The sequence below is a fragment of the Capra hircus genome, chromosome 26, assembly GCF_001704415.2.
Source record: "Capra hircus breed San Clemente chromosome 26, ASM170441v1, whole genome shotgun sequence".
NCBI lineage: Eukaryota > Metazoa > Chordata > Mammalia > Artiodactyla > Bovidae > Capra > Capra hircus.
This window is the reverse complement of record NC_030833.1, coordinates 14,390,551-14,416,702: the sequence shown is the minus strand read 5'-3', so window position 1 is coordinate 14,416,702 and position 26,152 is coordinate 14,390,551. Positions and strand designations below refer to the sequence as shown.

The following is a 26,152-nucleotide window of genomic DNA, read 5'->3' as shown; positions in this document are numbered from 1 at the left end:
CCCTGTGGATCCCCACAACAACACTGCCTTATGTCCAGTTGGCATCATGTCCAGTTGGCATCCCCGTTTCAGAGATGAGGAAACTAAGGCACAGAGAAGATACATAATGTGCCCGAGGTCACCAATCAAGGACACAGCGGACTGGCCCCAGGCATCCTTATAACCATGACACCTCTCTGGCCCAGGGAGCAGAGGGACAGGTCCTGTGTCTTGGTTCTGAAACTCCAGGCACTTTGGGCCACCCCATGAACGTGACACCCTTCTCAGCCATCTCAAACAGCTCCCTGCCAGCTGTTCTCTCCTAAGTAGTTTTCCTCCCCTCCTCCCCGTTTAATATTTAAGTTGCCCACATCCTGGGACATCCCAGAGTCCCCATGTTACTGACCTACTTACTTATCCAACCATTTCTCTCACATTGGGGATGGCACAGGGGGTGTCTGGAAGGAAGGCAGGAGGTACAGAGAGAGGGGAGCCCCACACAGCACCCGGCCGCTCTCAGCAGCCTCCAGCTGACAAGCAAACATTAATAAAACATGGCCAGACTCTACCGCTGCAGTCGCAGCAGATAACGTTTATTCTAAGTGGCTTTCCAAGAAAACACCTTCTGCTCCTCCCGCCCCCTAAAGGGTCTCCAAGGCTCCAGCCGTGTCAGGAGGGAAGTCTGTCTGTTTCTCTTTATAAAATAGAGGGACTTGGACATCAAAGAGGGCTCCTGTCCTTTGGTAGTGAGGATGACAGCTCCAGGTCAGCCACAAACAGGCCCTTTTCCAGAATCCCCCGAAAACATTGAGCGGAGAGCACTAGGGCGCACAGGGCTTGGGCAGCTGCCCACGGGGTCCTTTTGTTCGGGCACCAGGCACTCACCTAGTCTCCAGTGCCCCCTGCTCAGGGACATGGTCCTCCTTTCTGGGACCTGAACTCAGCGGCCTGGGGCCCTCATTTCCTCACTCTCACTGTGGGGGTGATGCTGAGGGATGTCCTCTTCTCTCCCCCCACCCCCCGCGTTGCCACATCATCATCTGGAGGGTATCCAAGGACCCAATGGTCAAAGAGGCCGAGGGGCATTTTGCACCAAGATCCGGAGGCGGGAGAGGGGAGGGGTGCTGGGGTACTGGGTGGCTTCTCCAGGAAACAGGTCTGTCCGCGGCCGCCCAACCCCAACCTCCGTCCCGGGCACACTCACTGAAGAGGCTTCACGTCCTCAGGAACACGGAGGCTCAACGAGAGCGTTAGCTCCTAACTGAGGCCAGATAAGAGCACTAATCCCCTGCTCCTCATCCTGGCCCTCGCCCTGGGGTTCCTGACGTCCTCCCTTTGAGACCCATCCGCTTCACCCTGGCCGGTGTCCCCAGGGTTCACGGCGAAGTGCCCAGACAGGGGCGAGGGTCTGCTCGGGACGGGGCGACTCCAGAGTCCAGGCGCAAAGCCGGGTCCGGGACGGGGCGGGGACAGGAAAGCTACTGCGCTGGGAGGGCGGAGGCCGGGGCGCCCCAGCCCCCCGCCCCCGCTCCGCGCCGGCCGTGACGTCAGAGCCGGACCGGGTAAACTGAGCGGCGGCGGCCGGGCGCTGGGGTGGAGACTGCGACCGGAGCCGGCCGGCCAGACGGAGCCCACGGCGGCCAGGGCGGGCAGCCGCAGACCACCCCGAGGTAAGGCCGACCCCGCTCCCCGCCCGCGGGACTCGGCGCTGGGGACTGATCGCCGCCCGGACGCGCGGGAGAGAGGGGCCCGGCCGAGGACAGGGGAAGCCCCCGGGGGCGCCACGCGCGGGGTTCCGAGGGGTCCCGGGACAGCGAGGTGCAGGACGCCTGGCGCGCGGGTGGCGCGCGGCCCTTTCCGAGCGCGCGGAGGGTGAGGTGGGCGCGGGCGGCGGAGCGCCGGCCGTGGCGGGGGATCGCGCCCCGACGGCGCTCGCGGGCGTTTTACCTCCGGAGCGCAGGTGCCGGTGAGAACGCGCTCGCCGCACGTGAGCCGAGGGGGGACGCCGGGGACCGTCTGGTGCCGCCGGTGAGCCCCGCTCCCCGAGCGCCCCTCCGGCGGGCCGGGCCGGGCGAGCCCTGGGGTCGGGGGAGCCGGCGGCCCCGCACGGCCCCTGACCGCGCGCCGCGCCCGCAGCCGAGCCCGGGAGCCATGGCCCTGAGCGAGCTGGCGCTGCTCCGCCGGCTGCAGGAGAGCCGGCACTCGCGGAAGCTCATCCTGTTCATCGTGTTCCTCGCGCTGCTGCTGGACAACATGCTGCTCACGGTTGTGGGTACGTACAGACCCGGCGTCCCAGTCCCGCGGCGCGCCCCGCTTACCCCGGCGCGGTGCGGGCAGGTTGGAGAGAATACGTTTTTCATAAAGACGTTCCCCGCCCAAGACCGCCTAGCTTAGGCTAGTGGCCGCGTTCGCGGCTTCGTTTTCCTGGAGGTCTGGTCAAAAAAACGTGACATCAGATAAAACTAAGAACTTATGTTTCCTCCTGATAATTTCCTGCTTCCCCTTGTCACTTTCAACGCGATTAAAAAAAATTTTTTTTAATATTCTACGAAGGAAGAGCCATTTCCAGGATTCACAATAATATTATAATAATTATTACGCCGCCCCGAAAAAGGTGGGTTAATAATGTGGTCTGTCACCTAAAGGAACAGGTCAGCATACCTCCCTCCATAGAAGGAAGGGACATGGACACGTCAGGACTCCTATCAAGAGCAGTTTTAACTGTTGGTTTTCATCTTTTTTGCTGTAATAGATTTTTAAACAGCTACATAATTGAAATCCAGGTCTCTTAATTAGCCCCATGAACAACAGGTTTGGCACGCATATTTTCCTGAAAAATATCCCAATTTTTAATGAATGAAAAATGACTTTTTAAAGGGTCATTTCCCCTGTCTAAGTTTTTCTCTTTGGACAGTTTTCAGAGCATCAGAGAGTCAGGTTTTCACTTCCAGGAATATGGGAGCTTTGGGGCTCATCCCAGTAGAGTAACAAGGGCCTGTGTCCTCCTTTGTCTTGAATCCTCTGTTATACACATGCCCAAAGCTTCGATTACATCAGCTTTCTTTTCCTTTGTGAAAGTCTCAGGAAGTCTTAAATTTGCCAAGTTGTATGAAACATTGCTGCTTCCCCCTCAAGTAATAGAAAGATAAAGTGAGTCTAGTGCAGAATTTCCGAATTATTACTTCCTGCGGGTTAATTTTTTTTTTTTTCTCTAAGACACATAATGAAATTTAGGTTTCTGTTTTCCTGATTCATTCACTTAAAGGTCTTTCTAGCCTCTTTCTGAGAAGCCCTGGTTGACCCCAGGTCAGCACAGACTAGATTTCAGATTGCATCTTGCTTTCCTTTCCTAAAATATTCCTATGAAGGAGCCCTGTAAGAAGCACAGGGAACTCTGGGGCTGGTCAGGTCTGCTGGCCCTGAGAGCTCTCACAGCCTCTGGGGCTTTGTTCTCAGAGCTTGTTGTTGTTTAGTCCCACAGTCGTGTCCGACTCTTTGCAGCCCCTTGGACTGCAGCCCACCAGCCTTCCCTGTCCTTCACCATCTCCTGGAATTTGCTAAAACTTAAGTCTACTGAGTCAGTGATACCCTCTAATCATCTCATCCTCTGTCACCCCTTTCTCTTTCTGCCCTCAATCTTTCCCAGAGCTGAACAGCATGAAATTGTTCAGTGTTGGTGCAGAGGTTCCCTTTCCTGAGGCAGACACGCCACTTCTCTGGGTCTCATTTAGCATTTGACAAGACCACAGGTTTGCTGGCTTTGGTTCCAGGGAGGCTTTCAGTGTAATCACCGTTGTCCTGCTCTCATCCCCAGTCCCCATCATCCCGAGTTACTTGTACAGCATTGAGCATGAGAAAGATGCTCTAGAAATCCAGACCGCCAAGCCTGGGCTCACAGCCTCCGCCCCCGGAAGCTTTCAGAACATCTTCTCATATTATGACAACTCCACCATGGTCACGGGGAACAACACTGACCACCTTCAGGGGGCGCTGGTGCACGAGGCCACCACACAGCGCATGGTCACTAACTCGTCCTCGGCCCCTTCCGACTGTCCCAGTGAAGACAAAGACCTCCTGAATGAGAATGTGCAGGTCGGCCTGCTGTTTGCCTCGAAAGCCACTGTCCAGCTCCTCACCAACCCGTTCATAGGACTGTTGACCAACAGGTAGGTTATATTGTTTCGGTCAAGGAGCTAAATATTCGTAATATTGTTCCAGATCTTTTTGTTTCTCATTCATTGATCAGAGTCTGGAGATCCAAAGCTGGAGGGGAAATCCAGTCTCCTTCACCTTACGTTTCCATCTTGAGGCAGTCACGATTTCCCATTTGGTGCTCCTTTTCATTGCCACCGTGGCCATCATCGTGGGATTGTACGTGCCACGTGGCTTTCTCTTCTCTTCCATTTCTGGTCATGGACTTCCCAATAGACAGCCGAAGCGGTTTCCTTCAGGCTGGTGTGGTCAAGGCTCGTGTGGATGGCCAGATGGGGAACGTGGCATGTGATCCATAGTCCTGCTGATAGAGGAAGCAGCTCGCTGACACCGAGGCCCTGGGCAGTGGACCTTCCCCTGCCACGTGCTGAGCTGTGTCCACGTGCACACCAACGAAGAGAATCTTTTTCCCCAGATAATTCAAGCTGCCCACATGAGCTTTATATTAATCCGGATGTTCTGGAGTCTTTTGAGACCCATTTTTTCTGAATAATGGTTCACATTTCCATTGTAGCTGGCCATCCAGCTACTATTTATTCTTCTCCAGCTGAGGTGGTCCGGCTCTGCCCAGGTCTTGGGGGCTGCAAGCACAGGACAGGGGGCTTGCAAAAGAGGGGAGGAGGTGTCTGTTGCAAAGAGTGGGAGCTCGTAGAGTGAGCAGTGGTGGTGGGCTACCATCTAAACAGTGTGACCCCAAAAGCAGAGATGTGAAAAACGGTGGAGGGGGGCGGTTCCCAGAGTCCTACCTGTGAAACAGGCTTAGACGCACAAACAGAGACAAGGACCAGAGGTGGGAAAGAGAGCAAAAGAGGGGTCCAGAGGACTGAGGAGGGCGGGTCTGGGGGGACTGGGCGGGGCTGGGCTATGAGGAGCCCCACGTGCTAGATGACAGAGGAGTAGGCGCTTGTTGCAGGAGCATTTGGGAGCCACTAGAGATTCCAAAGCTAAGTTGAAGAGTCAGGAAAGGGAAAAAAAAGTGTTAGTCACTCGGTCATGTCTGACTCTTTGCAACCCCATGGACTGTAGCCCACCAGGCTATTTCTGTCCATGATATTTCCCAGACAAGAATACTGGAGTGGGTTGCCATTTCCTCCTCCAAGGCCCAGTCTTCTATTAAAATATTGCTAATCATATCAAGATGGTGACAATAGAGAGGGGCCCTGTGTGGCTGAGAGTGGGGCCAACTCTGGAGGGTTGGGGGCTCTATGAGGCAACGAGGCCTGGGGTGGTGGCAAGGGCTCAAAGCGGCCACAGCAGGCCTGCCTTCCTCCACACAAGCGATCCCCTGAAGCAAAGATTTCTGGTAGGGTCCCCATGGTGAGTCAGATGGAAGTACCTTTTCTACCTCTGTGATGTGATTTTCCGGACGGGGTGTGCCATTGAATCCATTTTAACCCTCCCAGGCCACATCCAGCCTGCAGGCTGTGTGGCAGTGTTATCAGGCTACTGCATAAAATGGTAAGCAAATGAGTGCAGGACGCTGGGCCCACTGGGAGCCCACCAAGAGGCACCATTATTAAGGTAGCGTTCAGCATTTCTTCTGTTCTTCGGGAGGAAAACCAAGCAGACCTCCGTGGTTTACAGGGTTTTCTTTCTTTTCTCACCCCTAAGAGCGCTCCTTAAAATGCATCTGGTATAATTACAGAAAACAGCTCAGGGTTTTGTATTCTGAGAAAGCAAACAGCTCAAATACTATATGGGAAAATTGAGGACATTATTGTAATAACACCTTGCCAATCACTTGGACATGAATGTCACTAGCTGTACAGCGCAATACTTAGAAACTCGGCGGAAATGATGTGAGCGTTCTAATCTTCCAAATGTAAATGGCAAATGAAAAGCTTTAAAAAAAAATCCCATTCTCATTTCTAATGCTTTGCTTATGCCAAGGGGCAGGAGCTTGTTTAAAACCAGAGAGACTTTTGCCCTATTATATACTCCAAATACTTTGACATTGTAGCCACCTCAGCAGTAAAGAATCTGCCTGAAATGCGGGAGCCGCAAGAGATGCAGGTTCGATCCCTGGGTTGGGAAGATCCCCTGGAAGAGGGCATGGCAACTCACTCAAGTGTTCTTGCCTGGAGAATCCCATGGACAGAGGAGCCTGGCAGTCTTACAGTCCATGGGGTTGCAAAGAGTTGGATGCGACTTAGCACGCATGCATGCAAGGCTTGTGTTTGGGCCTCGTAAAAAAAAATTATCTTCCAAGAGAAAACTAATTTCCTTTAGTGACCTGTGAAATTTAGTCTATTTGTATGGTGGAACTTGTCAAGAACAAAATTTTCCTCCCTAGCTGATTTCTCCCAGCTCTCCAGCAAATTTCAAAACAATCTTCATCTTCTAGCACTGCCTTGTAATGTGGAAATTGAAACAAATTTTAATATCAATGCAGGCAGGCAAAACAATTGAACAAACTCAGTTGTCCCTCCAACATGGTCATGATAAGTAATGTTTTCCAATATTTTCCAAGCCCAGTAGATATGAATTTGGGGACTTGCAGCATTTCTGGGCACTCTGTGGCTCTGCTCAGAGAAGTGATAAATATATTTCCGTTTACAGACTCTTCCCTTGTGAGCCATTGCAAATAGCCTTTTGATGTAATTTGTGCCAATCACATCCGCAATTACCAACGAGATATGTGACTCACATTTTCAGGGTTGTAAAGAACTGAGTTTAAAATAGCATTTTACACTTGGTTAATATGTTTTTGATTAAAGAGTAGTTAAAACATGAAGCATCAGATCTTGAGGAAGCTTGAGCAAAAGCTTTGGGGGCTGTCTCAGTATTTTTATAGTAGTGGTCCCCAACCTTTTTGGCACCAGGGACCAGTTTTGTGGAAGACAGTTTTTCCACAGGTGGGGGGTGAGGGGTGCTTTGAGGATGATTCAGTGACGTAACATTTATTGTGCACTTTACTTCTGTTATTATTACATCAGCTCCAGCTCAGATCACCAGGCATTAGATCCTGAAGGATAGGATTCCTCAGTGACTCTGTGGAATGAAATTGCAACCACTCCAGTATTCTTGCCTGTGAAATCCCATGGACAGAGGAGCCTGGCTAGCTATAGTCCATGGGCTCGCAAAACAATCAGACACAACTTAGCGACTAGAACAATAACTCAGGAGGAGAAAGCATTTGTCCAGACTCTGGCTGATGTCTTCCTCTCTTCTGGTTCTTTCCACCAGCTTACTGTTAACCCAGGTTGTACCTTTAGTTACGGAATATAAATAATACAAGTAAAATCTGCCTTTTTTGCATCTCCTTGGGCTCTCCCTCGGTGCCCCAGGCTGAATGAGGAAAAGTCCAAACAGTGAGTTGTTGGATGCTATTTTTATTCAGTGGGAGGGAGTCTAGGAAAAATCAGCCTGATGTGAGGGACCTCGATCCTCACCCACCTCCCTGGCCTAGAAAATTATCTTTTTCCATCCCACGATGCACGCTGGCCTAGCCTCCCCGTGTCTCTGCAGTGCTTCTGACAGTGGGGACAAAAGAGATCTCTGGCATCTCCAGAGATGTAGTAGGGAGCTTGGAGCCACTCATTTCTAAAGCTTCTTGCTGTAAGCAGCACCCCCTCTGAAATGAGACACCCAATGTCACACCCATCATAACCCGTTGAACCCCCATGTTACAGTCCAGCGCCCCATTGTTTGTGGTCATGATGCTGCCGTGTGAGTGGCTTTTGTGAGTGGGTGACAACAGGAAGCAGCCTCCTGTCTTTTGTTTTAAATATTGGGTAAGATCTCATGTCGAACCATGAAAATAAAATATGACGATTCTTGGGAAGTATTTAAATGCTCACGTGGCTGCTAGATGATACAAGTAATTCCCATTTCATTTCCTCTGTAGGTAGTATATTTTCACTGAATAATTTGTGACCAGATAGGGAACAAAGGACATTTTGACTATGGTGAGGGTGGTGATCACAGGTCCAGTAACACACTTTCCAAAGCCTGTGGGTGTGTGTCTTGACTTGATTGCCATCTTTGAGGCTTGTGTGACTTCTTTTCTAATTCCAATTTAACTGTTCATTTCATGATTGCACTTGTGAGTGAAATGAATGTGAGCAACAGCTGTTGTCATTTGGCCCAGTAAGTGGATTTTAGAGGTACCCACACATAAAAAGCATGTTCCAGGGAGGTACACAATGTGAAAAGCATCTTTACATTTCTCTCTTCCGTAAGTCAAGAACATGGCACCATGGTCTTCACTTGCTTAACATAAGGCTTCCGTAGTAGTTGTATCTTTAGACCCAAGATATGCCAAATGAACCCGACGGCTTGGGAAAGGGTTAACTCCGAGGACGGGGGGTGGAGAGAGCTCCCTCCTCAGCTTGTCGCTCTCAGTGGTCTGCTTTTTATCAAACCAGCGTCAGTGGCTTAATTTATTTCCATAGTTACCTAGTATATTTGAAAGCCAGGTATTCTTCCTCACAAATCTTAGCTCACATCTGAACGACAGGGAGAAAGCCACAGGGCATGAAATCCCCACCAAATCGACTGTGTGTTTTTGTGTTGTTTTTTTTTTCTCTAGCTTCAGGCAGTTGGTCTGAAGTGGGTTCTGTAGCAATAAGCAGTGACCTTTTCAAAAAGCATCTCCATGGACAGGGAAATCAGCCATTCTGGGAAGGGATCTCCCATCCCGGACATCGTGAGGATGGAGAGGGTGTGACAGAGTCTTTGCTTTGAAATCAGAACAAGCTGGGTGTGGATTTGGGTCCTTCCCATGGGAGCAGAGCCCTCATGTGATCTGTGCATCAAGGAACACCCGGGAGAGTAAGAAATTCAAGGCTCATGTAGCTCGCTCCACACATGTTATAACTGAAAGAGACAGACCCAGGGGCTAAACCTAAGGATTTTCTTTTATTTATGAAATGGTTGACCACAAGCTTCCAAGCCCTGTCGGACTTTTTGTGACCCCGTGGACCATAGCCGGCCAAGTTCCTCTGCCCGTGGCATTTTCCAGGCAAGAATCCTGGAGTGGGTTGCCATTCCCTTCTCCAGGGGATCTCCCCGCTCCAGGGATGGACCCTTTGTCTCCTGCATACCGCTGAGCCTCTAGGAAATGTAAAATACCTCTCTGTTTACTGCTGTTCACTGTTGAGGAGTGTGTGGAGATAGTTGGAAAGGGAGATGTCACCTCTTGTCTCCTCTGGGGCAGTTTGTCCCTTCTCTGTCCCCTATTCTGCATCCTTGCTTTTGTCACTTACCCAGAAGAGGGAACCGAGGCAGATCTTAGCAAGCCTGGGACAAGAGCTTACATAAGGTAAAGATAAACTAGTCCATAGCATAGAGAACAAGTATTGATTGCCAGTGATAATTTAGGAACATAATAGGGTTTCTCCACTGACTGTGTATGGATACATAATGCATATAACTTTTATTGCTTTGCACTCTTCTAGGAATCAAATATACGAATTTTACTCTTATTCCAATTGGATTAGCTGCTCCCTGATGCCCTGTGGAGATGACAGTGGGCCAGGATGTCTCACGAGGGGGTGATAATGGGATGCTTGGGTAAAGGTTTGCTGCATCAGACATGGCTCAGCTCAGTATCACTTTAATTGAGATGGCATTGAATTGGTGCAGGAGGCCAAATCAGACATTTATGACTATGTCAGTTGAGGTTCTGACCATTTAGGAGACATTGTGGGGAGGGAGAAAGGACAGTGGCCATCTGGCCACCACTCAGTGACCCTGGGGCCTTGGGCAGCTGTCCTGAGGCAGGTGTTCAGGGGGACAGGGCAGTCTGAGGGTGGAGAGCCAGGAGCTGCCCATTGGGCTGCATTTGCCTTGGGGCTGAGCTCCAGAGAAGGATGCTGCCCAGCACTTGCCACGGGGCAACCCTGCCAGTGGCTTGGCCAGTGTTGAAAGCATAGGGCACACGAGTCTGGTAAGGAGAAGGAAGCAGCAGGATCCCAGTGATACCCAAAGCACCTGGCTTGCTCTGCAGTTGTGGCTGAGTCACAGGCTCCACCTTTGAACCTTGACTTTCTCATCTAAGATAGGGGATTGGACTGGCCAGCCTTTGAGTTTCCTTCTAGCTTTGCCATTTGGTTTTCCAGTCATGCTTTATTAAAATCTGAAAGCAACTGAGAAACACAACAGTAGCTGCTGCATTTTTAGAGAAAAACACAACACCTGGTCTTGGTTAAAAGAATCGTCCATAAGTGTGCAGCCCTCTGGGTACCAAGCCACCTGGTATTAACAGGTGCTGTGGACCCACGTTCCACGCACCCCATGTGGACCACTGCTCCTGCGACTGGTGTCCCCACCAAAGTGTATACTAGCAGGACCCGGCCTCATTGACACTCAAGATTATGCCTTCTGCCCTGAATTTGGGGCAAGTTACTTAAATCTCTTGAGCCTCCATGTGGCCATCTGAAAATAGGGTTGCAGTCAGCTATCACGTGGAATTGTGATGGTCACAGGTGACTCTGCATGCTTGTTATCTCCGGGAGTGCTGGAGCCTCCTGGTAAGAAGGCACTCACACCAGCTGTGCCCTGCCAGGTGACCTTGGTCAGTGGCTGGGCTGTCGACTGGATGTAATATTACTGGTTTTGCAATAGCTTTGACTTAAGTCAGTGGTTTTCCAAGCTGGATGTTGAAAGGGATAAGAAGCCTCTGTTCATTCCAGGGTAGTTGTGTGTTTGTTCTTCCCCCAGACATGCAATGTTGTTGTTCAGTTGCTCAGTCGTGTCCGACTCTGTGACCCCATGGACTGCAAGTGCCAGGCATCCCTGTCCTTCACCAGCTCCCGGGGTTTGCTCAGACTCATGTCCATTGAGTTGGTGATGCCATCCAACCATCTCATCCTCTGTTGTCCCTTTCTCCTCCTGCCCTCAATTTTTCCCAGCATCAGGGTCTTTTCCAATGAGTCAGCCTTTTGCAGCAGGTGGCCAAAGTATTGGAGCTTCTCCTTCCAATGAATATTTATGGTTGATTTCCTTTAGGGTTGACTGGTTTGATCTCTTTGCAGTCCAGGAGACTCTCAAAAGTCTTCTTCGGCACCGCAGTTCAAAAGCATCAATTCTTTGGCGCTCAGCCTTCTTTATGGACATGTAATTGTTGCTGAGAAAATAAACTGCCTGTGACTTCTCTCTGAGCCCCCTGGAAGTTTCCTTCATCAGTTTCCATTAGTGCCATGTTGGATCTGGTGTTGTGAGCAGGTTTCTTTTGCCTGCAGAAGTGAGAGCACAGAGCAGTCGGCTCGGGGCTGGTGGAGACGAGCAGCTGTCATTTGATGGTATCAGAACTGCAGTTCAGCACCTTGGTATCTTCCCTAGTTCACCAAATTGGCTTCAAAGCCTGCTTTGTGAGTTACAAGCTCACTTCAGGTCACAGTAGAGGAGTCTTTGCATCAGTTAGTGGGGTGGTGATGGCCTGAGAATGCGAGGATTTTATGATGCTGTTTGTTTCCTGGATGCACATGAAACAGTTAAAAATTATGTAAGTGGGACCAGAACTTTTAGAAGGTTCTGTTCAAAACCACATATGCCTTTTGGCTACCTGGGGAGGTTAGTAAAGTAAGTCTGCAAGGAGAAGGACTGGATGGAATGGCCCTGGATGGAATTAGCTCTAGGACATCAGACAAGTCAGTTTTTCATACCTCATCTGTAACATGTGGAAGTGGTCCATCTGCTCTTATCACATCAGGGAGCTCATGGGTGGAAGTGCTTGGAGAATGGAGTGCAACCTTAGGTGAAGATATTGTTATGATTTTTCATTCCAGCCTTGAGTAGAAGAGCCCTCCCAGGCTGTATGACTGGTGCTCAGGGCTCCTTGTTCCTCGTTGGGTTTCTCTCCAGGGTCTTGAGTGTCTGGGGCTGGAGGAAGATGAGGCCTGGAGATGCTCAGGGCTATTCTGGGCTGTGACACAGATCTTCTCTAGGGCTATAGCTCAGCCAGTCCTGGCCCCTGCTTTTTTGTGATTTGTTCCTGGAAGAAAGGAGGCCAGGGGGCAGGAAGCTGCTTCACTGTCATGTGCCATCTATATGACAGGGACCAACCTGCTTGCTTAATCTGCAGAAACAGGTAGGGAAAACAGGAAGAGAATGAGGGATGAAGCAAAATTTCTGAAACATCTGTCATGTTCCAGGTGCCCTGGTAGCAGTTTAATAGCCATGTCATATCATACCCACTCCACCTCCCGGGTGGTACCAGTGGTAAAGAACCCACCCACCAGTGCAGAAGGCAGAAGAGATGTGGGTTCACTCCCCAGGTCAGGAAGATCCCCTAGAGAAGGGAATGGCAACCCACTCCAGTATTCTTGCCTGGAGAATCACATGGACAGAGGAGCCTGACGGGCTACAGTCCATGGGGTTGAAAAGAGTTGGACATGACTGAAGGGACTTAACATTCCATCTATGGGAAGTGGGTGGTGGTCTCTCTTTGAGCCTCGAGGGAGATCTATTTGAGTTAAATGGCAAGGCCAGGTATCCAGCCAAGGGTGTGATACCCAGACGTTGAGGTCTCCCCACCTCTCCTGTCTCCCTGGTGGCAGACCCCTGTGCTTTGTGGTCTTGTGGAGCAATTAGGATGTTGAAAGTTTTGTACAGAAAACAAGGCCTGTATCAGGGTCAAGGTGAAGATAGATTTGGAAATGTCCTCATTTCCCGATGCCTCTTAGACGTACTGCAGTTGTGTCTGCTGCTCATGGAATCTCTTGATGACCTTTTACTAGAATCATTTGATTGCAGCCATCCCTCTGGGGAAGCTCTAGCCAAGACTCTAATTAAAGAAAGTTTTACAGAATGCTGGGAACAGGGGCTGTGTATTTGAATGTGTTCTGGGTTACTTGCCAAGATTTTATTAACATTTATGCCAGAGAAATTTCCCTTCAGAGTGGCAGTCCCTAAATGTATTCACGTTCCAAGACAGTCAAACACCAAAAGGTCACAGAGGAAGCACCAACTATATGAATTTTTAGAAAAGTTGACCAGACGCTTATCCACCCGATCCCAAAGGCTAACAGGAGAAACTCAATAGAAAGGCTTAAACAAAATACGAGCAGTCACTAGGTTCTCTCTGTGGTTCTGTTTTGCAGAATTGGCTACCCAATTCCCATGTTTACAGGATTCTGCATCATGTTCATCTCAACAGTTAGTAAGTGTCTGACGTTTGCCTTCCGAGTTTGGGTCACCGGGTGGGCTCTGACCACCACCAGCTGGGAATTGAGAACACAGCTGGGATGGGGGTGGGGGTAGGTATGTTGGCAACAACTGCAGAAAGCAGTGAGGGTCTTCACGGTGGGTGAGGTCTTCAGGGAACCAAAGCATGATGTGGTTAATCCAGAAGTACCCCCATCAGGTTATGGGAGGCCTTTAGAAAGGTCCTGTTTGAGCAGATTTTGGTCACCGTGCCAGCCGGGTCTACACTGACCGTGGCCTGGCCACTCTCTCCGCAGTGTTCGCCTTCTCCCGCAGCTACGCCTTCCTGCTGTTCGCCAGGTCCCTGCAGGGCATCGGTTCCTCCTGCTCCTCTGTAGCTGGTAGGTGTGGAACTGACTAAGTCTGTGCCCTGGAGGCTTTGGTCTATGGGAGGACCGGGCCCTGCCTTAGCTGGCGACCCTTTACAGAATGAGCTGGAATAATTCAGGCAATCGGTATCGGTGGTGGTGGGTGCTGGGTTTTTGGATGTTGTTTGACCTTGTTTTATTGGTCTGGCAGGTGTGGGAAGAGCACAGTCTGGGCTGTGGGTGGGTGGGGTTGTGAGTCATGAAGATAATTCTGTTGCTTCCAGAGCTTGGCTGTCACCGTTTCTTTCCCTGATTAGGGATGGGCATGCTGGCCAGCGTGTACACAGATGACGAGGAGAGAGGCAACGCCATGGGGATCGCCCTGGGAGGCCTGGCCATGGGGGTCCTAGGTGGGTAAGGGCCGCCGTACAGGGAAGGGTCTATCCTGTGTTGGACACTGAGCCCCTTTTCACTGTGTCCTCTGTTTCCTCCCTGCTTTCATGGAGGCTTTGAAAAATGGGACGTGTCCTGACCTGGGCGGTCCTGGGCTCCCTAGTCCTCTCTCCCCGATCCAGATGAAAACGAGTCTTGAACAGGATGCTCTGCCAAGGTCCCTGCCCTAGAACATTCTCTGAGTTTCCATCCCGCCTGAGGACCTTCCCACTTTCTGAGCCTGCCTCCCCGACTTGCCCTGGTTGAGCTCCCAGACCAGGAACAGGCACCTTCCCTGACAGATCCAGGTCGTCTGCCTTCTCTGTACACTCCTGACCTTCATCTGGGGGCCCACAGTCCCCCCTATCTGCTGCTTCGTAAGGACCCTGCAGTCCTCCCTGGCCCATTTTCCTATGCATGTCTGTGCCTGGGTCTTATTTCTCTCCGACCTTTGCTTGTGGGGTTTCCCTCATAGGCTTTTGCCCATATCTCAGGTGTAAAACCACTTAGAGGAGTTGCCAGGGTGGTTTAACACTCCTGAACAGAATATAGGGTGGTCCTTTCACATACTGTCTGGAACCAAGTAGAGGTGCTTCCCAGGTGACGCTCGTGGTAAAGAATCTGCCTGCCAACGTAGGAGATGCAGGAGAGGAGGGTTTGCTCTCAGGGTCAGGAAGATCCCCTGGAGTAGGAAATGGCAATCCACTTCAGCATTCTTGCCTGGGAAATCCCATGGATAGAGGAGCCTGGTGGGCTACAGTCCATGGGGACACGAAGAGTCAGACACAACTGAGCATGCATAGAGGGAGAAGCACAAAGAAGATGGTTCTGGTCGAGCGGGTGGTCGGCAGTCCTGGGCCCGGTACCAGCCCCGCTCTGTCTTCCTCGCAGTGGGCCCCCCCTTTGGGAGTGTGCTGTACGAGTTTGTGGGGAAGACAGCTCCATTCCTAGTCTTGGCTGCCCTGGTGCTGTTGGATGGAGGTGAGTGAGTGAGTCCCCTGGGACCCCTGCCTGTGATCTCGGGGACCTCGGGCTCAGCATCCTTGTGAGCAGGTGCTTGGGGCCACGCCTGTTCTTTTTCCTCCCATAGCTATTCAGCTCTTTGTGCTCCAGCCATCCCGGGTGCAGCCAGAGGTGAGCAGCAGGGCCAGGTGGGCACTGTGGTGGCCACGTGGCCTCTTCTAACTCCTGTTTTCCTGACAGAGCCAGAAGGGGACGCCGCTCACCACCCTGCTGAGGGACCCATACATCCTCATCGCTGCAGGTGGGGCTCCCCCAGCACCCCGGCACTTCCCCATCAAGCGGGTGGGGGTGGGTGACGAGGACCAGTGTTGGTTTTGCTGCTGGAAACATTACTGCTGCTGCTAAGTCGATTCAGTCCTGTCCGACTCTGTGTGACCCCATAGATGGCAGCCCACCAGGCTCCTCCGTCCATGGGATTCTCCAGGCAAGAACACTGGAGTGGGTTGCCATTTCCTTCTCCAATGCATGAAAGTGAAAAGTGAAAGTGAAGTCACTCAGTCGTGTCCGACTCTTAGCGACCCCATGGGCTGCAGCCTACCAGGCTCCTCCGTCCATGGGATTTTCCAGGCAAGAGTACTGGAGTGGGGTGCCATTGCCTTCTCTGTGCTGGAAACCTTGGGCTGTAGAAAAACATAAAAGTCACAAAGAGGTCACGCGTCAGAAGAAATGTTTTTCTTCCGTCGTTGATTTCTGACACAGCCAAGATCCTTTGTTGTTTTGCATTTGGGGCAAAGATGTCTGAGTCAGAGAGATGACGTCCACGAGCATTGTTTGGGGCCAAGCTTGTTCGCTGTGTTTGTGTCAGCAGGCATCACTGTTTGGCCTTGAGCTTCCGGAATGGGTCCATGGGCTCCCTGAAGGCATCTTAGGTGGGTGGTCTGATTTCACCTTGGCATCTGGAGGGCGCAGGGGTGCCCCCTTTCTGCAGAGGGTATCCTGTGTGGCGGCCAGAAGACATCCTTTGTGTTCTTAGCAGAGAGAGGCTCAAAGGATGCCCTGGGGTGCTGTGGCTCTTGTGGGGGATAATGGGCTGTATCCATCCAAGTGACCATCCTCCCAGGACCATCCCTGTGACCTGGGCCTGGAACTGCCTCGTGAGGAACTAGTCTTATGTGGCCTGGGCCTGGACACAGTGGTCAGCAGCAGCCCTTGAGGTCAGGGGAGCCGTGCAGTGTGGGTTCCCTCCTGTTAGGGTTAAGTATGTTTAAGCAGGGGTCACAGACATGAAGGCTGATTTTTTTTTAATATTAAAAAATTTTATTGGAGTATAGTTGTTTTCTAGTGTTGTATTAGTTTTTGCTGTGTTACAAAGCAATCAACTATATATATATACACACACACACATATATATATATATTCCTCCTTTTTTGAATCAGGCTTGGCAACCCACTCCAGTATTCTTGCCTGGAGAATCCCCATGGACAGAGGAGCCTGGCAGGCTACAGTCCATGGGGTCACAAAAATTAAAACATGACTGGGAGACTAAGCACATCCCTCCTTTTTTGAATTTTTCTTGCCATTTATGTCATCACAGAGCATTGAGTAGAGTTCCCTGTGGTATACAGTAGGTTCTCCTTAGTTATCTATTTTATACATAGTATCAATAGTGTGTATACATCCCTGTGGAATCTGAAAAAGTTGGTACAGAGGATCTTATTTACAAAGCAGAAATAGAGACATAGACATAGAGAATGAACGTTTTGTTACCAAGTTGGGGAGGAGCAGGTGGGATGAATTATGAGATTGGGATTGACCTATATACCCAGGCAGACTTTGTTAAGCCATCTGCCACTGGGTCTGGTTCAGGTGGCACGCATGTGATCCTGGTCTAGACCTTGTCTGTCATACCCGTTGACCAAAGGGTAGTAAACCTAGTGTGATGACCGCCTCCTGGAGGGGCCGCTCTGTGTGCCCCCTGCAAGACACAGGGAACATTCCAGAACTGGGATTCCCCTGGAGCCCTGGCTGTCCGAACTGGGGGTGAGGACATGTGTGGTGAGAGGTGGGGGCCCAGAGACGCCACCTTGCACCTTGGGGCAGATGTGTGGGCAGGCGTTGTTGCCTGTGACCTTCCTGCCCCTGCCTTTCTCTGACCTTCTCTGACCTGTCTTGTTCCTACGTGCCCCCCTACCCGCCATGGAGGAAGTACAGAGACCCAGCCCGCACTCAGTGTCAGGCTGTCGGAGGTCCGGGAAGCCTGGCCATGGGGAGGGGTTAGTTGGGAGCCTGGTGTATCTCATTTGTCAGTTTATGGAGATGAGTGAGTGATGACCCAGAGAGGTCAACACCGCTGAAGGAAGATTTTGTTTTTTGTTTTTTTTTTTTAATAATTTTTATTTTTATTTTTTAAATTTTAAAATCTTCAATTTTTACATGCGTTCCCAAACATGAACCCCCCTCCCACCTCCCTCCCCACAACATCTCTCTGGGTCATCCCCATGCACCAGCCCCAAGCATGCTGCACCCTACGTCAGACGTGGACTGGCGATTCAATTCTTACATGATAGTATACATGTTAGAATTCCCATTCTCCCAAATCATCCCACCCTCTCCCTCTCCCTGTGAGTCCAAAAGTCCCTTATACACATCTGTGTCTTTTTTCCTGTCTTGCATACAGGGTCATCATTGCCATCTTCCTAAATTCCATATATATGTGTTAGTATACTGTATTGGTGTTTTTCTTTCTGGCTTACTTCACTCTGTATAATTGGCTCCAGTTTCATCCATCTCATCAGAACTGATTCAAATGAATTCTTTTTAACGGCTGAATAATACTCCATTGTGTATATGTACCACAGCTTTCTTATCCGTTCATCTGCTGATGGACATCTAGGTTGTTTCCATGTCCTGGCTATTATAAACAGTGCTGCGATGAACATTGGGATACATGTGTCTCTTTCAATTCTGGTTTCCTCACTGTGTATGCCCAGCAGTGGGATTGCTGGGTCATAAGGTAGTTCTATTTGCAATTTTTTAAGGAATCTCCACACTGTTCTCCATAGTGGCTGTACTAGTTTGCATTCCCACCAACAGTGTAGGAGGGTTCCCTTTTCTCCACACCCTCTCCAGCATTTATTGCTTGCAGATTTTTGGATCGCAGCCATTCTGGCTGGTGTGAAGTGGTACCTCATTGTGGTTTTGATTTGCATTTCTCTAATGAGTGATGTTGAGCATCTTTTCATGTGTTTGTTAGCCATCCGTATGTCTTCTTTGGAGAAATGTCTATTTAGTTCTTTGGCCCATTTTTTGATTGGGTCGTTTATTTTTCTGGAATTGAGCTGCATAAGTTGCTTGTATATTTTTGAGATTAGTTGTTTGTCAGTTGCTTCATTTGCTATTATTTTCTCCCATTCAGAAGGCTGTCTTTTCACCTTGCTTATATTTTCCTTTGTTGTGCAGAAGCTTTTAATTTTAATTAGATCCCATTTGTTTATTTTTGCTTTTATTTCCAGAATTCTGGGAGGTGGATCATAGAGGATCCTGCTGTGATTTATGTCTGAGAGTGTTTTGCCTATGGTCTCCTCTAGGAGTTTTATAGTTTCTGATCTTACATTTAGATCTTTAATCCATTTTGAGTTTATTTTTGTGTACGGTGTTAGAAAGTGATCTAGTTTCATTCTTTTACAAGTGGTTGACCAGTTTTCCCAGCACCACTTGTTAAAGAGATTGTCTTTACTCCATTGTATATTCTTGCCTCCTTTGTCAAAGATAAGGTGTCCATATGTGTGTGGATTTATCTCTGGGCTTTCTGTTTTGTTCCATTGATCTATATGTCTGTCTTTGTGCCAGTACCATACTGTCTTGATGACTGTGGCTTTGTAGTAGAGCCTGAAGTCAGGCAAGTTGATTCCTCCAGTTCCATTCTTCTTTCTCAAGATTGCTTTGGCTATTCGAGGTTTTTTGTATTTCCATACAAATCTTGAAATTATTTGTTCTAGTTCTGTGAAAAATGTGGCTGGTAGCTTGACAGGGATTGCATTGAATTTGTAAATTGCTTTGGGTAGTATACTCATTTTCACTATATTGATTTTTCCGATCCATGAACATGGTATATTTCTCCATCTATTAGTGTCCTCTTTGATTTCTTTCATCAGTGTTTTATAGTTTTCTATATATAGGTCTTTAGTTTCTTTAGGTAGATATATTCCGAAGTATTTTATTCTTTTCGTTGCAATGGTGAATGGAATTGTTTCCTTAATTTCTTTTTCTACTTTCTCATTATTCGTGTATAGGAATGCAAGGGATTTCTGTGTGTTGATTTTATATCCTGCAACTTTTCTATATTCATTGATTAGCTCTAGTAATTTTCTGGTGGTGTCTTTAGGGTTTTCCATGTAGAGGATCATGTCATCTGCAAACAGTGAGAGTTTTACTTCTTCTTTTCCAATTTGGATTCCTTTTATTTCTTTTTCTGCTCTGATTGCTGTGGCCAAAACTTCCAGAACTATGTTGAATAGTAGCGGTGAAAGTGGACACCCTTGTCTTGTTCCTGACGTTAGGGGAAATGCTTTCAATTTTTCACCATTGAGGATAATGTTTGCTGTGGGTTTGTCATATATAGCTTTTATTATGTTGAGGTATGTTCCTTCTATTCCTGCTTTCTGGAGAGTTTTTATCATAAATGGATGTTGAATTTTTTCAAAGGCCTTCTCTGCATCTATTGAGATAGTCATATGGTTTTTATTTTTCAATTTGTTAATGTGGTGAATTACATTGATTGATTTGCGGATATTGAAGAATCCTTGCATCCCTGGGATAAAGCCCACTTGGTCATGGTGTATGATCTTTTTAATGTGTTGTTGGATTCTGATTGCTAGAATTTTGTTGAGGATTTTTGCATCTATGTTCATCAGTGATATTGGCCTGTAGTTTTCTTTTTTTGTGACATCTTTGTCAGGTTTTGGTATTAGGGTGATGGTGGCCTCATAGAATGAGTTTGGAAGTTTACCTTCCTCTGCAATTTTCTGGAAGAGTTTGAGGAGGATAGGTGTTAGCTCTTCTCGAAATTTTTGGTAGAATTCAGCTGTGAAGCCGTCTGGACCTGGGCTTTTGTTTGCTGGAAGATTTCTGATTACCGTTTCAATTTCCATGCTTGTGATGGGTCTGTTAAGATTTTCTATTTCTTCCTGGTTCAGTTTTGGAAAATTGTACTTTTCTAAGAATTTGTCCATTTCTTCCACGTTGTCCATTTTATTGGCATACAACTGCTGATAGTAGTCTCTTATGATCCTTTGTATTTCTGTGTTGTCTGTTGTGATCTCTCCATTTTCATTTCTAATTTTATTGATTTGATTTTTCTCTCTTTGCTTCTTGATGAGTCTGGCTAATGGTTTGTCAATTTTATTTATCCTTTCAAAGAACCAGCTTTTGGCTTTGTTGATTTTTGCTATGGTCTCTTTTGTTTCTTTTGCATTTATTTCTGCCCTAATTTTTAAGATTTCTTTCCTTCTACTAACTCTGGGGTTCTCCAACTCTTCCTTTTCTAGTTGCTTTAGTTGCAGAGTTAGGTTATTTATTTGACTTTTTCCTTGTTTCTTGAGGTATGCCTGTATTGCTATGAACTTTCCTCTTAGCACTGCTTTTATAGTGTCCCACAGGTTTTGGGTTGTTGTGTTTTCATTTTCATTAGTTTCTATGCATATTTTGATTTCTTTTTTGATTTCTTCTGTGATTTGTTGGTTATTCAGAAGTGTGTTGTTCAACCTCCATATGTTGGAATTTTTAATAGTTTTTCTCCTGTAATTGAGATCTAATCTTAATGCATTATGGTCAGAAAAGATGCTTGGAATGATTTCGATTTTTTTGAATTTATCAAGTTTAGATTTATGGCCCAGGATGTGATCTATCCTGGAGGAAGATTTTGTTAGTTGTGTTTCCCAAGAAAAGGGAGCATGCCACACTGCTCAGGGCCACATGGGGAGCTGGTTTGGTCAACAGGCAGAAAGGGGCTGGGGAAAGCCCAGGCCAGATCCTAGGGGCTTCTGTGTGAATATCAGGGCAGGGTAAGCAGCTTAGGGTTGGCTAGTTTCAATAATCCCAGTCTGGGTGCTCTCCCCAGTTCCCTGGGTGAATTTAGGGTGGGGAGGGGTCACTGGTGCCATGGGTCAGAGCTGATAAAGAGGGAGCTCAGAATATGGGCTCTGGATCACAGGGGAGACATGAACAACCCTGGTTAGTTTGGCCCTATAGTTAATGTCAAATAGACAAATACAAAAATCTAAGGAAACACAAAGTAGGTGAGTGAAGGTAGTCCAGCCATTTCAATATCATTTTTATGTTCTGTCTTTAAATTTACAAAGAATGAAAAAAAAATCTTTCTTCATCTGTAAGCACCTTAATTATGGTTGCACGATGTTCTTTGAATCAGAAGTCTAGAAAATTAGAGGATTCACAGCGCACAGCAGAGGAAGCTTTCAGAATAATGGGGACAGCAGGGTGTGTGTGTGTGTGTTTTTTTTTCCCCAAAGGTTCTGCATTTACAAAAGGTTCTGGTTAACACAGTGATGATGTATACTTACCCTATAGGTATAGTTGTTTAAAAAGAAAAATTCCTCATCAGGATATTTGTACCAAATGCACCGGAATTTCAAGCAACCAGGGGCATCATTAGAAATATCTGTGTGATTGCACAAAGTGTAGGAGCCTCAGGTTGCCTGAGTCTGTGTGTGATCAGTCTGAGCTGCTGAGTGGCCTCAAGCACATTACTTCCCTAATAAATTGGGAAAATTTAAACCTAGTGATCTCTAAGCCTTTCTCCAGTTCCAAACTTTATGACTCTGAGCTGCTAGTTGTCTTAAGTAATAACAATACTAAAAAGAAACAACCCTCCCCACCATCCCCTTGATCTGTTATTCTTACAAAAGTAGAAGTTCTGGGTTTCTGAGCTGATTGTTCTGGCTGTGGGCACATGGGATTTAGCTGTATTTGGCAATGGTAGGGGACACTGGAGACCCCAAACAGAAGGACACTAACCCTCTTCCTTCCTTAAAGGGTCCATCTGCTTCGCAAACATGGGGATTGCCATGCTGGAGCCAGCCCTGCCGATCTGGATGATGGAGACCATGTGTTCCCACAAGTGGCAGCTGGGTAAGACTGGGCTGGGCACTTCTGATTCTAGAACTGTTTCCCCAGGGTAGGTCTCATCATTGTAGCCCTGCTGAGCGGCTGGTGGCAGGATGATAAAGTGATTGTTTCTGTTTGACACTTAAGGGGATCAGTGCTTAGATTAGCAATGAGCTTTGGGGTTTCTTTCAACTCCAGATTTTGCATCATGCCTGATAGAGGTGCAGTTAATACAAAGACCAGAAATGAGAGAGAAAAGATGCATTCAGTATTTCCTCATGTTTCTGCAGCTGAACTATTGTATTAAATGTATGTGGACAGCAATCAAGTTTATGGAAAAGAGAATAACGAGAAACTTAGTTTTATTTTTTCAAGGGGGCTTCCCTAGTGGCTCAGTGGTAAAGAATCCACTTGTGTTGCAGGAGATGCGAGTTGGTCCCTGGGTCAGGAAGATCCCCCGGAGAAGGAAATGGCAACCCATTCTTGTATTCTTGCCGGGCAAATCCCATGGACAGAGGAACCTGGCAGGCTATAGTCGATGGGGCTGCTAAAGAGTCAGACAGGACTTAGCAACTAAACAATTTTTCAAAACATTTAAGTATAGTTGATTTATACTTTTTTGTTAGTTTCTGGTGTGAAGCAGAGTGATCCAGTTATGCATGCGTGCCTGCTCAGTCACTCAGTCGTGTTTGACTCTTCACAACTCTGCAAACTGTAGCCCACCAGGCTCCTCTGTCAGAGTTTTCCAGGAAAATTTCATCCCCCAGATCTTTCTGACCCAGGGATCAAACCTGAGTCTCTGTGTCTCCTGTATTGGCAGACAGATTCTTTACCACTGTGCCTCCTGGGAAGGCCCAAGCTTATATTTACATATTCTTTTACATTATGGTTTATTACAGGATATTGAGTATAGTTCTCTGTGCTGTAGAGTAGGCTCTTGTTGTTTATTTATTTTGTATGTAGTAATTTGTGGAGAAGGCAATGGCACCCCACTCTAGTACTCTTGCCTGGAAAATCCCATGGATGGAGGAGCTTGGTGGGCTGCAGCCCATGGGGTCGCTAAGAGTCAGGCAAGACTGAGAGACTTCACTTTCACTTTTCACTTTCATGCATTGGAGAAGGAAATGGCAACCCACTCCAGTGTTCTTGCCTGGAGAATCACAGGGATGGGGGAGCCTGGCGGGCTGCTGTCTATGGGGTCGCACAGAGTTGGACACGACTGAAGCATCTTAGCAGCAGCAGCAGCAGCATGTAGTAATTTGTATCTGCTAATACCAAGCTCCTAATTTATCCCTCCCCCACCTTCCCTGTTTGGCAACTATATATTTTGTCTTCCATGTCTAAATCTGTTTCTGTTTCCTAAATAAGTTCATTTGTGTCAAATTTTAGATTCTGCATATAAGTGGTATCACAAGCTATTTGTCTTTCTCTGTTTGAGTTACTTCCCTTAGTATGATAATCTCTAGGTCCATCCATGTTGCTGGAACGGCATTATTTCATTCTTTTTATGGCTGAGTAGTATTCCATTTTATATATATACCACATCATCTTTATCCATTACAAACTTAGTTTTTAAGAGGATGAATTTTTTTAGAGTGTTTTTTATTTATAGAGTAATTCATGCTTACTGGTGGCTTCCTTGGTAAGTCAGCTGGTAAAGAATCCGCCTGCAATGCAGCAATCCTGGGTTCGATCCCTGGATTGGGAAGATCCCCTGGAGAAGGGAACGGCTATCCAGTCCAGCATTCTGGTCTGGAGAATTCCATGGACTGTATAGCCCATGGGCTCGCAAAGAGTCAGACACAACTAAGAGACTTTCACTTTTGCTTTCATGCTTATTGTTCAAAACCGAAGTACAGGGAATGAGGAAGTAACATTTTAAAAAAAAATCTCATATGCATCTTTCCCCTTCTCCCAGCCCAGTCCTCTGTTAACAATTTTGTGTCTTTTCTGGTTCTGTGCCATCTGTGTGCAATGCTTGAAAACCCAACCCATGTGAAATCTTGTCATGTACATCACTGTGTGACCTCTTGTTTTTTCCTGTTTCTTTGTCAGAATGCATAGATTTACTTTTCACAGTTAAATTTTAATTTTTATCAAAATTACACATGTACTTAATTTTTAAGTAAAATATTATACAAGTCGTAGTGAAAAGACAGCAGTCTTTTCTCAATGCCTTCTCATCTCCAATCCCTTCCTCAAATTTTGTTCACCCTCAACTCTTTTAGTTGTTTCTTCTGCTAATTCCTTGTTGTCTCTCAATAACAGGTACACTCTTATTTTTTTTATTTTCCAATTTCTGACTTGTCCACCAGCTTCCTAATATAATAGATGAAGCTTTAATGCCATTATTGCTCTACCTGAGCATATCAAACAAACAACTCACATGTTTTCTCATCCTCTGTTTTCCTAAAACAATTCTCTAACAGATTTTGTTTAACGTTGGCTTTCAGTGTTGACATTACTCTGTGTAAATATTGTTCAAAGATGAGCTGTATAGGGTTCTGTGATTATTTCCTTTTAGTGTGTGTGGAATCTCGTTCCCCAGCCAGGGGTTGAACCCAGGGCCCCTGCAGTGGAAGCGTGGAGTCTTAACTAGTAGACTACTAGTGGTTTCTTTCTCTTTTACAAGCTGCCTGTTTTTCCTGTAGGTAGTAATTGCTGTCTTTCCATTTCCTTAGATTCCTGTGTAGCATTTGTGAATATATCCCTCAAACTCTCCTGCAGAGATGAGAGACCCTCTAAATACAGCCAAGTGCACCACAGACCTATCCTTTCTGTGTTTTTGCTTGTTTGTGGACATCTGTTCCACATCAATCTGTCTCCAGTCCAGACGTGTGCTCTAGGCCATCCTGAGACTTTTCTCTTCTAATATCTGGGCATTTTCTTTGCCTCTCTGCTGTTTCCTGTACCCTCCTCTCCTGCACTCGTCTCTTTGGTTTGCATTCTCATTATGCTGGAACGCATCCTCCAGCAGCTTCCTGAGGTAAAAGTCCTCTGGGATCCTGCATATCTGAAAGTGTCTCTACAGAGGAGGGCATGGTACCCCACTACAGTGTTCTTGCCTGGAGAATCCCATGGACAGAGGAGCCTGCTGGGCTACAGTCCATAGGGTTGCAAAGAGTTGGTCATGACTGAAGCAACTTAGCACACACACACGCATCCTTGCCTCAATTTTATCCTGAGTTTGATTGACTTAGTCTGTTTGGGTATGTAATTCTTGGTTGGAAATGCTTTTCCTTCAGAATCTTATTAAAAAAATATTTTTTTGGACCACACTGTGTGGCATGTGGGATCTTAGTTCCCCAACCAGGGATCAAACCCACTCTCCCTGCCTTGGAAGCATGGAGCCCTAACCACTTCACCACCAGGGAAGTCCTCCTTCAGAGTTTTGAGGCCACTGCCCTGTTCTGGCAGCCAGGGTCGCTGTTGAGGAGGCCAGTGTCCTCATTCCCCACCTTCTATAGAAGCTTGAAGGGTCTTCTGTTTGTCTCTAGGTTTTGAGCATCCGTGATGGTGACTGACAGGAGTCTTGTTTTCCTCCACTCTGCTGGGCAGTCGCATGGTCAGCCTCCTCAACACTTAGGAAACCCCTTCTTTCAGTTCTGGGAAATCTTTTTATATTATTTCTTTAATCCTACCCCTCTTCCATTTTCTGTCTGTTTTTTTCTGGTGCTCTGGTTGGTCAGATGTTGGACCCTACATTTTATGCTTTAATTTCTTATCTTGCCTTTCCTGTTTCCACTGATTTCTTCATCTTCATCCTCTGGACTCAACTGAGCTTTTATAATTGATGTCATCATATCATACATTTGAAGAGTCTTTTCATATTTTCTCTGAGTGGTTTTGTGTATGTGTTAGGGAGTGGTGATGGGGTTGTTGAAAGAATATCCTCTTACTATTTAGTAGCAAGACTCTCTCCCCCACCTTGTTTCAGCCTCCCGTGTCATTACCTGGGGTCTTTGAACCTCTTCAGTTCAGTCTCTCTC

At 47.5% G+C, this 26,152-nt stretch overlaps 1 protein-coding gene across 1 annotated transcript in view; it reads left to right on the top strand.

Annotated features, from left to right (window-relative positions):
* The window catches only part of SLC18A2 (solute carrier family 18 member A2), a 44,988-nt gene continuing 20,413 nt past the window's right edge, over positions 1,578–26,152 (top strand). Inside the window, exons 1-10 of the mRNA XM_018041342.1 lie at positions 1,578–1,649; positions 2,116–2,251; positions 3,794–4,145; positions 13,236–13,294; positions 13,596–13,679; positions 13,964–14,056; positions 14,970–15,059; positions 15,169–15,212; positions 15,282–15,342; positions 22,092–22,187. Coding sequence (XP_017896831.1) covers positions 2,131–2,251; positions 3,794–4,145; positions 13,236–13,294; positions 13,596–13,679; positions 13,964–14,056; positions 14,970–15,059; positions 15,169–15,212; positions 15,282–15,342; positions 22,092–22,187 — 1,000 coding nt within the window. The 5' untranslated portion in view covers positions 1,578–1,649; positions 2,116–2,130. The remainder of the gene's footprint in view (positions 1,650–2,115; positions 2,252–3,793; positions 4,146–13,235; positions 13,295–13,595; positions 13,680–13,963; positions 14,057–14,969; positions 15,060–15,168; positions 15,213–15,281; positions 15,343–22,091; positions 22,188–26,152) is intronic.